Raw genomic sequence first — 15,275 nt, forward strand, 5'->3', positions numbered from 1 at the left:
GAATGGCTAAAATACCCTATATTTCGGTTTTGTTAACCAGAATTATGTGTTTCTAACCAGAAATATCATTACAATACTTTACGTAATTTTACATTGTTATCCTATAGATGAATGGTACAAATTTTACTGAAGAGGCCAATTTAGCACTAATACAAAATTATATTTACCCTACATCGTTATTACGAAATATTGAATATCATTAACAATTTCAGAAACATGAATACGTTAAATTGCAGACTTTTCCTATTACATCATTATTACGAAATATCATTATTATTGCTACATCATTATTACGAAATTTCTTGAAAAACGATAACAATTTTAGCTACATGAATGCATTAAATTGTAGTCTTTTATTGATGTCGAACCAAATTTTGGGTGTTATAAGAAGGAAGTGTTTAAATGGTCAGCTTGTTAGTGATGAGACAAGTTTAAAAAAATTTATTATAGTTCGGTGTATACCATTAAATTTAACAGAGACTGATAATTTTAAGTAAAGAGGGAAATGTTCCTGAAAATAAAGAAAAAAGATCTCAAAAAATAATTAAATAACAACACGATCTCAGGCATTTATAGTGCAATAAACATAATTGTAATATTTTATTTCGCATCTAAAAGAAAGTCTAGTTTAAATGGCAATAACGGATAAATAAAGCATAATCTAAAATGAAATCTTGAATTGTTGTGAAACCATCATTATAAATTATACAATAAACGGTGCTTGTATACATAATTCGGAATAGTTTATTTAGTATCTAAGCAAGTCGAGTTTAAAACGCAATAAAGGAGCAACAATTGCACAATCTAAAATGTAATCTTGAACTGTTATAAATTATCGTCATAAATTATACAGCAAATGGTTCTTGTACACATAATTTGTAATATTTCATTTTTTATCGAAGCAAGGCTAGTTTGAAAGACAATAACGGAGCAATGATAGCACGATCTAAAATGAAATCTTGAACTGTTATGAAACTATCCTTATAAATTATACAATAAACGGTGCTTGTATACATAATTAGAATAGTTTTTTAGTATCTAAGCAAGTCTATTTACGAAAACAATAACGGAGTAATGTATAGATAATTCGTTATATTTTATTTATTATCTAAGCAAGTCTAATTTAAAAAACAGTAACTGAGTAATAATAGCTCAATCTAAAAAGTAATCTTTAACCGTTATGAAATTATCGTTATAAATTATATGGTAAATAGGGCTTGCACATATACATTTAAACAGAGCTGAAGGCAGGGTGTAATGAGGGTGTGTTATTAGTTATCCACATCATTTATTTGTCAAAATGGGGGAAGATTAATGAGCGTTGTCGAAAAATGTCATGAATAATGTTTCTTATCATTTCTCAAACAATATAGATTCCACAAAATCAGGTTCATTCTGAAGTAAACATTTTTCAGACCTTGTTCTGTTTATTTGTTTCTATTTTCTTTTCAAACGTTTATCCAAATACACAATACAATAAAAATATTTTTAAAAAAAATATTTTTAATGGCAGAAAGTTCATTTTGCATATTATTTGAAATAGGATCATGTAATTAGAAATTGTGTTTTAAAATTTAGCTCTAATGATTTATAGATGTTTGAGCCAGATCAAATAAGCTTGGTAGGCTCAGCATGATCTTGAAAAAAAAAACACTTTCTTGTCAAAAGTAAACCAAATAGCTATCGCCTGCATTCACATTTTATATTAGTACTTGTGCTTTTTATTGGTATTGGTTAAAGCACAATAGAGTAAAATTTTCGGCAGCCTTTAGATGTTTAGTTTAATCCATGAAAGTTCATCTTTCTATTTGATCACAAGATACTAAAGATCAAATTCAACGGAGGTATGGTAAAATGTAATACCTTAATAAATTTACACGGTTACAGTCAAAAATGTGTTGCAAAACATCTGTAATATCTAATAAGAGGCAAATAGAATGGTATCGGAAAACAAATTATCGAATGTGATTACCTTCACGAGGTATTTCTAAAAAAATTATTGAACCAGCAATCGCAAACAGCAATTAATCCAAGAAAATCCTTTTTCTTTTGTCTCTTAAAGATAGAATAAGAAGAAAGATGGCATCAGCATCGAATAAAAAGCAATTTTTTTCGTATACACCTGTGTATTCTTGACCCGTTGTATAAGTCGATCAGCTATTTCGGACAAGCAGATTGCAACTTTCTGGTATGGCGTGTTTAAAAATCGACTGCTCGATTATTCTCCGTATCGACGTCATGCGTTACAAGATGCGTTATTCTAAAACCTTTTCAAAAGTGTGGATTTACAAATTCTTTGGATGGGAGGGCCAAGGATTTTGCGTGGGACTCAGCAGGTGAGGATAGAGCAGAATCCATTGCAGAGTGGGATACGTATGGCGACACTGCTAACATTATTTAATCTTCTGGAATTCTTATTCTGCAACCTTTATATACACCTTAGAGCTATTACATTATGACCACCCTCCATCTATATCAATGGGCTCGCCCAGGTTTTCTAAGTATCTCGCCAATAACAATGATTTCATGGGGCACATTAGGACCCATAATCCTCATAGAACAATCCCTGACGTCTGTAAGCTACTTGAACATAGTTGCAGACCAGGTTCACCCATTCATGGCAACAGTTTTTAAGGCGAGGAATGGTGTTTACCAACAGGATAATGCACCATGTCATAAGGATCGAAACGTCATGGATTGGTTCGAGGAACATTCCAGTGACTTTCAAGTCATGTCTTGGCTCCCAAATTCACCTGACCTTAATCCTATAGAGCATTTGTGGTCCTACTTGGAAAACCAAATTTGTGCTGCCACGCTACCCCCTCGCAATGTGAGGGAATTTCAGGACCAGTTGGTGAGCGCTTGGTACCAGATACCTCAGACTACCTATCAGCACCTTGGGAAATCAATGCCATGGCGGGTGCTAGCAGTTTTGAGGGCTAAAGGTGGTCCTACATGTTATTAGCAGGGTGGTCATAATGTAATGGTTCTTCGGCGTATGTAACTTTTATATATGTCTTAAAAGCTTCCATTGTGTATTATTTCTCGAAATACTCTTAAATAAATTAACTTTTCTGATTCTTTTCTGAACGTAAGTAAGAGTATAGTTTCTAAAAATAAACCTTTATATGTGAAGAAAGTATGATGAGAGAAATTGCAGACGTAATTGTATATAACATATTAAAAGCAGTTTTGAAAGAGTAAATTGATGCATAAAAATATTATTAAAGCATCAATATTTTGCAATCAAAGACTGTCCGACTTCATTACCGGTTAATAAGTTGATCCCCTTGATTTTCGTAAAATTTCGGGGGTTTAAAAGTCGACTTGTACACCGAGATGTACAATCCTTTTTTGGATATTTACCTTTCGGCTGTAGGAAGTCCCAATTTCATAACTGTCACTGAAGAGTCGACCCAATGTTTCGAGTTTTCGACTGCTAATGTTCAACTCCGTAACCTTGTAATTTCGAACCCAATCCAGAAGACAAGGGAACTGCTGGATCAAGTATAGGGAGAAATTTGCTTTCACAGAGGACTTTCTGATGGAGCTGACCAGCACTTGCGTTACATGAATAGAAAAATCACAAAAACCTCCCATGGCTAGCCTGACAGCAAGGGGACTCTAATCCATGTTCCGTTTACCACTGTATTTTACGTCAGCACTGTGGTCGGTGCAAGGCGGATACGAAATTCTTATTGACCAGCCATCTTTGGGATATGAACCCGGTTCACCTCATTGGAGGGTCTTTCAAATGAGGTGTCCGGTTCACCTCTATCCCCTAAGCCATAACGGTTCAGGTAGTCGCAATTATAATGCAAAGTTTTATTTATTTTAAGAGTTGTTAGTGGAACTAAAACAAAAATCAGGAATTAAATTCTTTTTACTTAAGAAAATGTCAAACAAAATGATTTGTTAAAGGCCACTGGATTGAAAAATCACATTTTCCTCTTTCAAATTCTGAGTTTATTATACCCACTTAAATAAGCGCGATATAACGTACTTATTAAATATATATTATACCCACTTAAATAAGCGCGATATAACGTACTTATTTTATATTTATTTTAAAAACAATATTATTATTTTTAACAAAATAAAAATTTATATACCAAACAAAAATTCTATTCGCAAGCTCAAGCTTACGCAAGAAAAACTTCTTCCGTAAAGTCTTAAGTTGAGCAGACATGAATATTCTCCTTGAAATATTCAAAGTAAAAGGTTCAGATGGCGTTGAGAATTTGCGTCTACAAACTAAAAAACAAGATGAATAAAATCCTCAGAAAAACCCAAGCAGCTTTCAAAAGAAAAAAAGTAAACCAATACCTGTAGTATATCATGGACCATATCAAGGGTTTTGTATTTGCATTCGTTCGAAGTCTGTGTGGCTTCAAGCCGTGTCTCATGGTTACAGTTAAAACCGTGAGCTCAGTAATATCATTTGACAATGAGATGTAAATGCAGTGGTCTAGGAGAACATAGTACCGGTCGTGATTCTTCTTGAGAAATATTTCAGAGGCGCCAAAACCTATTTTCCGTAATAGGAAGAGTACTTTAGGGGCGCCGTCTTTCCTCTTTGCCAATTTTAGCCCAAACTTCAAATGGGAATCACCTTGTGCAGAATTTGGAATTTCAATCGAATGAAATGGAATCTTTTAAAGAAGAAAGAGTATGGGGTAAAAAAAGCTAAAGAATGTTTATTTATAATCTAAACATAAAAGAAAATGGAGAATCTTATGGATTTAAGTTTCAGTTTATTTTATCTGTACTTTGCTGCTTTCCGAAAAAGTGACTTTTTCTAAGATGCAGGATAAAGAAAGTATATGTTTTTGGTCTTATATATGGGAAAGGTTTTAGAATCTATGCTGGTTAGAAAATAGAACAGCTTGTTTAGAAATTTTGACGTGCGTTGCTACTCTGCTACTTTGTTCAAATAGTAGTATTGTTTGCTTTAAAATTTGTGTTGTTAAAAAAATGACTTTAGTTTTATATATATTTTGTATTATTAAATATTTACTTACTGGTTGTATAAATATTTACTTATGAAGAACAAAATATAATTTCATTGCCTCATATTTTATTTTTTAATATTGTTTACGCAAAATTATGAAATTTCAAATTATTTCTTACGTATTCTTGTAGCACAAATCTATTCAATATAAATTACATGCAACATTCTTAGGTACTTAGTTCTTTGTAAATTTTATAAATATTTCTCAAAAAATTGAACAGTAGCGTTTTTAAAAAATAATAAAATTATAGTTTATTGTACTTTCATTATGTGTTATTACAATATATTAGATTTATTTGCCATTATCTAAAAAAGCTGTATATAAAACAAACAATAAATAAGAGTTTATGATGTAAATAAACATGAATGAAAGGTTTATTATAGCTATCGTTTTAATGAATTAATTTTTTCTGTGCAAAGTTATAGTTTCTTTAGTTTTAGAAAACCATTTAACTCAAAAACTCATAACTTATAAATCAAATATAATAAACAGCATAGGTAAACAAAATAGTTCAATCCCTAATTTTTTTAAATCACAGCCTCTCCTGAAGACATAGTTTTATCCCGGGATACAGTTTAGAGCCTACCCAGCATGAGCGTGGGCTTGTGCGTGAAATAAAGTCGCAATACATGACCACATTGCCTCTATGATAACGTTGGTTTCGAACTTGTGGAGCCTTGATTTCTATGATCCTCTTGATCAGCTAATGGCTAATTAGTATTGCGCTATTCTCTTGATTGTACTAAAGATATACCGGTTAAATAAAAAATAAAAAAATACTCTCATCATTTCTGACATATTTAGGCCAATTCCTAAGTAAGTAAAAACGCAAATACTTAGAGAAGAGCTTGAAATTGTTTTGAAAGATTTGGTGTCAGATCCAACATGGATACCTGAAGTGTGCACCTTCATCAAGTTCGGATTTAGACACTATCTCAAATTTACAGCACTGTAGTCGGTGCGAGTTGGGTGCGTAATTGGTATCGATCAGCCATCGCTGCGACTCTAATATGGGTCACCTCATTATGAGCGAGAGTTCTATTCTCTTCTGCTACCAAGGCTTGTTTTGATTAATTCAATTCAGAGTTTAAAAAAAATTAGGAAATAATATCTTATCTAGATTACTTTAAACTCGTAAATAGTTATAATAAAACTTAGAGGTAACCTTTTTTATACTTCTTACTTACTTAACCCCTAATTACTTCTAACCATTTGTCTTTCTGAACTTGATTTTGGTGTCATTTCATTCAGTGTAAATAAATAATATTTAGGAAACTATACATCACTTGTCTAAGTAGTCATTTATTTTTCCTCCATTTTAACCGCTGTAAATTCAAGGTGGTGGCTTAGACTTATCACCGGGAACGAAACAAACTTATGATGTCAATATTGAGTGAAAACCGCAACTTCACACCAATTATTTACGCATCGAGCTTTTTTTTATAAAGATGAAACTCGCTTACGGCTGCTGAAATATTTTACTTTTCAAAGCTATAAAAATAATTGTATGTCTGCATAATGCAAACTCAACCAATAAATATTAGAAGATTCACATATTTCATAGGGAATGCATGCAGACATTCTTATTACAGCTCCTAAGGGCTCTGCCGTCATTTAAAATAAAGCTCTTTTGGCATCATTTGTTACATTGGAAATAATGTGAGTTTGTTCTAATTAATCATTGCTATTAGGTTAAGTATTATTTATCTCTAACCAATGCCTTCTATGATGCTTGTGAAAATAGCGTAAGATTTTAATAAGATAATCATTGCTTTTAGAAAATTAAAAGTTTTGATATATTTTTCTTTCAATATTTGAAATGTTGTTTCAGTATGGTATTATTCGGAGCAATAAAGACATATAAAATATATTAATTCCCAATTGATTAAGAAATATTTAATGATAAAAATTTCAAAAAAAATTGTCCTTTTAACAATTCTTTTTGAGAAAAGTGTACGTAGTTTGAAATTAAAAATTCATTCCAGTTTTGGGCACTCAAACTTCTTTTTTTTTATTGTTATTGAAGGAGCTTTGAAGAACATTTCTAAAAAAATGTTTAGTTTATTGAAAGTAGCGTGTTAGGATAATCCTGACTGTAGTGTCGAAAATCTCCTACGAGGACAATATAAGACTTCACATGCGTTTTGTTAACACTTTTCTGAAACATTGTATTATTTTTCTATTTTAAAGAAACTCCTTTTTTTTTTCCTAGGAAAGGGTTTTTCTTTTCCTCCTTTTACCACCCTGGGGAGATTTCATCAAGTTTTATGTTAAGAAAGAGCCAGCTTCAAATGTGAGATCAGTTTTTGTTCGAAATTGTTGTTTAGATTTTGATGATTATCATATGTTTCACATTAAATGTACCTCTGCTGTCATTTAAAAAAAATTAGCAGGCAGCTTTAACATAATCAGAATCTTAAGGAGCAAGCAATCATTTCTAAATAAGCAGTGAAAATTCACATATTCAAGAAGTTGAGTGGAGGTGATTCAGCGGATAAATTTCCCGCCTCCCAATGAGGTGTCCTGGGTTCAAATCCCAGCGATGGCTGGTTGATACGAATTTCACATCCGCCTCGCACCGACCACACCACTAGCATAAAATATACTTAGAAGTAGATCGATCGAGGGTTATAGTTCCAAGCTAACCGTGGAAGATTTTCCTCTCTATGAAACACAAATGCGGGTTAGTTCCTTAAAAAAGTCTTCCACGAAAGCAAATTTCTTCCAGTACTTAATACAGGAGTTCCCTTGTCTTCCGGATTGAGTTCAAAATTACAAGGTTACGGAGTTTAAGAGGGGCTGTCGCAAACTCGAAATTGTTCAACGACGGCTATAAAAATTAAAAAAAATGGTGCGTGGAGTCCCTCCGCGCGGAAGAAGTTAAACTTCGCAACCTGCGACGTTAATTGTAGAAGAATCATCAGTCGTAGAAGGATCACTAGTTCTATTCAACGACTTTTTTTCCTGCTCCGCTCGCTTCCGTGCTCTGTAATCACGGTAATATTGTGCATTTTTCCCTCGTCGACCTCTTGAACCAGTGGAAGTGCTTGTGGTTGCCTCATCGTCTCGCCCCGGAAAATGTATTTGTATTAATAATGTATGTAAATGCGTCATAATGTAATTTCAGAAGAGAAAACCTAACAATCAATTGATATTCACAAGAGACGTACCTTGACATAACCTTAAATCCGTCTCATTGTCCGTGGGATTGTTTTCACTCATTTTTTACAATTGTTATCCACTAAATTTGAAAATAAAAAATACTACCCTATTAAATTATATATGTATCAAAACAAACTAAAAAAATATTTATGGTAAAACAATACTTTTATGACTTTTATTATTTTTATGCTAGTGAGAACCAAAACAATATGGAAATGAATGAGGGAAAACTGGATCCTACCACGTGATTTCCCGGCCAATAAAAATGTAGCGTTAAACGTTTAACGCAACCTTGTTGGAAGTCGCATAAGAAGTATAACTTCAATAAAATATTCTATAAGTTACTTAAACCTTTGAAAGTTTATGAACAAGTTAAAAAAGTTAAATTAGATAAACCTCTGAAAGTGTTTTAGAAAAACATGTTTTTCGTTGTATTCAACTTAACAAAATTAATGTAAAAATTACTAACACAATAAAAAATTAAGCTATTTTTTCGTTTGTACAAAATGTTTATTATCACTTCCGGAAATATAGCACTATAGCAAGAAATTTAATCAATTATCACTTTCAGTTAAATCAGTTTAATGTTTAAGTGTATTGACCTTTGACAATGCTATACGGTATTTCTATTTTACTACCTAAGTATCGCGCTAAATTAAATCCCGTTACTTTTTCGGCTGGATCATTGGATTGTTTAATAAAATTCATTTAAACATTCCTTAGTATCATAATTCATCAAGATACTAAGATACTTATGTGTCACCATTCGGTAATTGTAGCAAATTAATACATTATGGTTAAACACAATCTAAATTACTGTAATGAGAATAGAAGTTTCGACAACACATATACATAAACTATACGAAGTATGCCTCTAAATTTACTTGCAAATTATTCATATTACTCTACAAATTATTCTCAAATTACAGTTACTTCACTTGTATAGTTGTAAATTGTAAAACGACGGACCAGGTAAAATTAATTACCAAATAAAAAAAGAGAAAGAAAAAAAATATATATTGTAAAATTTAAACCCTGACAAATTAAGAATCTTAAGAACATTTTATTCTGCAAATAATATATTGAACAATTAACGATACTGGATATTAATTGATTTCACAAAATATAAACTTGAATTGAAATTTTTAACAGTAAACAAGTTGAAAATAAGATAGCAGCAAATTATTTAGTTAATTAAACATGAAAACGATTTCAGACAGTTCAGCACAACTAATGACAACAAAACATAAAAACGACTCACCTCGTAAATTAATATAGCTAATTGCTATCGATAAATAACAATTTTGAATGTATCATCGTAATATCTTTGGGAGCTGGTCCCGAAAAGAAAATTATAACCATCTACAACACATCGAATTCGTATATAATTTGCTCCGTGACGAAAAACAAAGTATAAGTAAAGGTTCGAAAATGAAACTTACTACTGCGCAGACTCAAACAAAAATTGTGCTGACATCTCTGAATTTGAATTAAACAAAATAAAATGATATATGATGAATTGATGCTGCTAGCGTTTAAAGTTACAATTAAGAATTAAAAAATACTATATTCAGATTGAAAATTAAATAGCAATGAATAATAAATTTTTTTAAAACTAAACATCCTGCCGGCCAAGGCGGTGGAGGAGTCAGTTCTTGGGTAATGGGCAGATTTTTGTAATGGGTCTGGTGAATTGTCCACTAGAAGTCTTGACTTCTATGACCCGAACCAGTCCGTCACTGCCAGGAAAAGTCCTTACTATTCGGGCTGAAGTCCATTTTAAAGGTGAGGAGATCGAGTCAGTTTTTAAGAGAACTAAGTCCCCAACGGCAACATTCGTTGATGTACCAGTCCACTTAGATTTAGTTTGTAGAGTTTGGAGATAATCTTTACTCCATTTGTTCCAAAATTGAGCACGAAGTTTTTGAATTAAAAACCATCTAGACTTGAGACACATGGATGGTGATGGGTCTCTCTCAGGCAATGAAAGAAGTGGAGCACCCACAATAAAATGTCCAGGGGTAAGAGCCTCTAGATCACTTATTTCTGAGGTTAAGGGACATAACGGTCGAGAATTGAGGCAAGCCTCAATTTGGCACAAGAGCGTAGCCAGTTCTTCGAAATTTAGTATAGCTGAGCCGCATACTTTTAGCAGATGTCTCTTGGTTGATTTAATATTAGACTCCCAGAGTCCGCCAAAATGAGGTGTTGCAGGAGGAATAAAGTGCCAAGAGATTTGAAGATTGCTGGAAAAATCTTGAACTGAATTGTCTCGAACAATTTTGTACAGAGACTTCAAATAGTTACTGGCTCCTTTAAAATTTGTGGCATTATCACTGTATACATCAGATGGCAACCCTCGTCTAGCAATAAATCGACGAAAGGATGCTAGGAAGGTTTCTGTTGACAAATCAGAGACAAGTTCCAAGTGGACAGCCTTCGTAGCAAAACAAATGAAAAGTGCAATGTACGACTTTAAGGTGACTTTAGATCTTGGTAAATTTGGTTTGGTTGAAATTGGACCTGCAAAGTCCAACCCGACGCGTTGGAAAGGTTTAGATGGAATAACTCGATCACGTGGCAAATCGGCCATGAGCTGACTTGAAGAAACAGCATTTACCTTTAAACAAGTTATACAGCCTCTGAGGATCTTTCTTACTGTGTTTCTCCCAGCTGGAAACCAAAATTTTTGCCGAATTAAAGATAAAACTACAGAAATGCCAGAATGTAACGAAAGCTTATGATAATATTCTATAATAAGCGTGACAAAATGATGACTTTTCGGCAAAAGAATAGGATGTTTAGCCGACAGTGACAGATTTGAATTTTTGAGTCTCCCACCAATTCTTAAGACCTTGTCAGAATCTAGAAAAGGTGAAAGGGTTATTATTTTAGAGTTTCTTGGAACACAGCCTTTATTTTTGATTGACTTAATTTCAGTACTGAATTCCACCCTTTGAATTTCTTTAATAATTGCGATAAGAGCATTATCCAGTTCACAAACTTGAAGGCAACCGTTTATCCGATTTTCCGAATTTCTCGAGTTGAACACGAATCTTTTACACCAAGCAATCACTCTTATTAATTTGCTGAATGATGAATATTTTTGAGTTAACTCTTGCATCGAATTACTTTCAACTGTTGAGGCATATATTAAAGTGTCAGGGTTGGAAGTGTGAACAGAGTTTGGTTTAACCTCTTCGGTGAATGCTGAATTTGCATTAGATAGCCACTCCGGGCCCTGCCACCAAAGTTCCAAGTCCATAAGCTTCTTTGGAAAAATTCCTCGAGTGGCGCAGTCGGCAGGATTGGTAATACCAGCCACATGGTTCCAGTCGCCAATATTAGTAAGTGATATTATGGCTGCAACTCTATTTTTTACGAACTGATCCTTTAGAGAGTCTGATCGAATCCAACTCAGAACGATTTCTGAATCCGACCATAAGAACACTTGCTTCCAAAATTGATCTATCGAAATTTGAAGATTACTATACAATTTTGCTAGCAAATGAGCTGCACACAGTTCGAGGCGAGGTAGTGATACTGTTTTCAAAGGGGCGACCCTGGTTTTTGCTGCCACTATGTTCACTGAAGCTCTATTTTCGTTGTCCACTACTTTCAAATAAAAAACAGCTGAATATGCTTTGAGTGAGGCGTCGCAAAATCCGTGTAACTGGGCATCAATGATTATATTATTTATAGAGATCAGTCTTCTTTGAATTGCTATTTCCTTTAGAGCTTGTTTTTCAGCCTGGAAGGTTTTCCAGACACATAAGAGTTCTTCGGTTAAAGGTTCGTCCCAAGTTAATTTATTTTTCCATAGGCTTTGCATCAAAATTTTTAAGATGATTGTGGCAGGTGAAAGAAAGCCCAGGGGATCAAAAATCCTAGCTATGACAGAAAGCAGTTCTCTTTTTGATGTAACTATCTCTGGAAATGAAATGTTCACCTGAAAGGTATCTTGCTGTGTATTCCAATACAGTCCTAAGACCTTCTGACATCGATTTTCTTCTATAGTAACATTGTGCTGCTGTGCAAGAGAGTCTTTGGAAAGATCTGATAGAACCTCTGGACAGTTAGACGACCATTTTCTGAGATTGAAACCTCCTCGTTGCAAAAGTGATTTTAAGTTTGAAACTAGATTTTTGGCATTGGGGATGGAATCTGTACCTGATAACAGATCATCAACATAAAATTCTTCCTTAAGAACTCTTGAAGCATCAGGAAAAGCTTTCTCTTCGTCCTTAGCGAGTTGTTGAAGTGTTTTTACAGCAAGATAGGGAGCACAGGCTGTTCCATAGGTGACAGTTAATAATCTGTATATCTGGATTTCTTCTTCAGGTTTGAACCTCCAGAGTATTCGTTGGTAATCAGCATCCTCTTCATGAATACGAATTTGGCGAAACATTTTCTCGATGTCAGCAGTAAATGCAACTTTGAAAGTTCTAAATTTTAGTAATAGAGAAAATAATTCGGGCTGCAAACGAGGACCTGCATGCAATGCATTGTTGAGAGAATTCCCTGAAGAATCCTTAGCTGACGCATCGAAGACCACTCTTAGTTTGGTTGTGTTGCTGTCTTCTTTAATAACGAAATGATGAGGTAGATAAAATGTTGATTCCTTAATCAGTTCGTCGGAAGGAACTCTTTCCATATGACCTAATTGAAGATATTCCGACATGAAAGTTGTGTACTGATGTTCAAGTTCATTATTCTTACTTAGTTTTCTTTCAATGTAGTTGAATCTTTTACTTGCTTGAGTAGCTGAGTCACCAAATTCTATAGAATGTTTGAAAGGTATTCTCACAATATACCGTCCAGATGGATCTCTAGCAACCGTTTTTTCGTAAAATGCTTCACAATCTATATCATTCTTTGATTTCAGTTCAGCTTGAGGTAAAGATTCGAGCTCCCAGAATTTTGCCAACTGACAATCCAAAGATGAGGTAAGATGACAGTTCACAAAGGAGTTTTCCTTATTGGAGTTTGAGAACACTCTTCCTGATAATAGCCAGCCTAGATGAGAATTGAGTGCAGCTGGAGTACCTTTCTTCCCTAAAATTGGTTCTCCAATTAGCAAGTCAGCGTATAAGTCGGCTCCTAACAGAATGTCTATTGGACCAGTTGCATGAAATGTTGGATCTGCAAGCATTAGACCATGCAGGTGTGGCCAGTTGCATGAAGAAAATGTGAAGTTCGGTAAATCACTTGTTATGCAGTCTACAATTAAAGCTTTACAGCAAAAAATGTTCTCATTAAAATGTGGAGAAAAGACCAAAGATACTTCAGATAAAGAAGATTTTACTAGCGTATTATTAATTCCTGAAATCGAATGATTTGTAACAGTCTTTGATAATTGCAGTCTTTTAACACAGTTTTTGCTCACTAGAGATTTCTGACTGCCGTTGTCAATCAGCGCTCGGCAATTAACGAAATGTCCCTTAGCATTTTTAACCTTTATTAAAGCTGTTGATAATAAAGTATGTTCCTCACTTTTAAAGTTTTGTTGACAAGTTGTGCTGAGCTGAATATTATCCCTAGCTTCAACTAAATTTTCAGATCTGGCTGCAGTATTAGCAAATGAATTTGAATTTTGCCTAACTGAATTGTAAACATTAGAATTTATAGGGTAAAATCGATGCAGTGAAGTGTGATGTCTTTTTTGACAAGATTTACAAGTAGAGTTCGAAGAACAAGAATTCGGAAAATGACCCTTCCTTAAACAATTAGCACAAATTTTGTGGCTTTTTATGAGATTCCACCTGTCATCGATGGTCATTTTACCATAAATAGGACATTTAAAAATTGGATGACTTTCACTGCATGTAAAACATGAATTTTCTTTTTTATTCAGAACAATATTGTTAACGAATGCTTTCTTAGGAATCGAATTTTGTTTTATTTCCGTTTGCATTCCATCTTTACAAGATAAACCTTTCGCCTGTTGTTCTAAAAATTTAGCCAAATCAGAAAATTTTGGAAAATCTTGATTTGTCAAACTTAGTTCCCATCTTTGCCTAAGTGTTTCGTCTAATTTACCCAAAATAAAATGAATTAAAATTAAATCGACAAACGAGTTTACTTCTAAACCTAAAGTTAATAAAATTCGCGTAACTTCGTTACAAGTGTCTAAAATTTCAAAAATAGACTTAGCTGAATTCGGTTTCATAGACTTCAATCGAAATAATTTGGAAATTTGAGCAAACGCTAATTCTCTTTTATTATCAAATCTTGAATTTAAAGTTTCCCAAGCATGCTTATAATTTTCTTCGGTAAGTGAAAAACCTGAAATTAATTTAAGAGCGGATCCCTTTACGCTAGCGTATAAATACTGAAATTTCTGAAGTTCCGTTAAATCAGAATTTTTATCGATAGAAGTCAAAAATAACTCTTTAAATGACAACCATTTCTCGCTTTCACCAAAAAACGTTGGTAATTCAAATTTTGGGAGCTTTAAACAAGTTTCCGAAAGTTTCGATTTATTATCATTAACATTAGCGGCATTATTACTACATACTTCCGTTTTACTCTTTGAAAATTCACGAGCAATTTTGATTTTTAATAAATCAATTTTAGATGCGATTTCATCAAATTCATTTGAATTCGTTTCAAATTCATCTTCTTTACATTGTAACATAATATCGTTATGTATACTATTTAATTCAGACCAAATTTCGTTAATTTGTTCTTTAAATACTTCTAACTCTGCGACATCAATAGAAACATCAAATTTCGGATGAAGAATGTTTGAAATTCTAGTAATTTTCCCCTTTAACACACTACGCTTCTTTTTTAACATATCCATATCGAAATCGAAAATACGAATTACTAATCAAAATAAACAAAAGACTCAGCGTCGTTTCCGGTACGAAATCAAAGCACGAAAATGCAAATTCTCACTACAAAACAATAGCTCAGTGGCCGTCTCCCGTCTCGACGAGACCAAAAAATGTATAGTTGTAAATTGTAAAACGACGGACCAGGTAAAATTAATTACCAAATAAAAAAAGAGAAAGAAAAAAAATATATATTGTAAAATTTAAACCCTGACAAATTAAGAATCTTAAGAACATTTTATTCTGCAAATAATATATTGAACAA

The 15,275-nt window shown here is 33.3% G+C and overlaps 1 protein-coding gene across 1 annotated transcript; it reads right to left on the bottom strand.

Moving 5' to 3' along the window:
* Positions 1–9,822: 9,822 nt before the first annotated feature.
* On the bottom strand, positions 9,823–14,979 carry LOC147814098 (uncharacterized). The gene is made up of 3 exons (XM_087160202.1): positions 13,668–14,979; positions 12,124–13,394; positions 9,823–11,925 (listed from the first exon to the last, which is right to left on the bottom strand). The coding sequence occupies exons 1-3, from the start codon at positions 14,977–14,979 to the stop codon at positions 9,823–9,825; spliced, it is 4,686 nt and encodes a 1,561-aa protein (XP_087016328.1).
* Between the last annotated feature and the right edge of the window lie 296 nt (positions 14,980–15,275).

The sequence above is a fragment of the Parasteatoda tepidariorum genome, chromosome 3 (genome assembly GCF_982258835.1).
Source record: "Parasteatoda tepidariorum strain Cologne lab strain chromosome 3, Ptep-v5.0, whole genome shotgun sequence".
NCBI lineage: Eukaryota > Metazoa > Arthropoda > Arachnida > Araneae > Theridiidae > Parasteatoda > Parasteatoda tepidariorum.

Excerpts from the sequence above, each read along its gene's own strand:
- LOC147814098 (XM_087160202.1), bottom strand. The coding sequence starts at position 14,979 with ATGGATATGTTAAAAAAGAAGCGTAGTGTGTTAAAGGGGAAAATTACT. Across the intron at positions 13,395-13,667 it reads TTGTCAACAAAACTTTAAAA|ACTGCATAACAAGTGATTTA; the intron begins GTGAGGAACATA and ends CTTTAATTGTAG. Across the intron at positions 11,926-12,123 it reads CACAGCAAGATACCTTTCAG|GCTGAAAAACAAGCTCTAAA; the intron begins GTGAACATTTCA and ends AAAACCTTCCAG.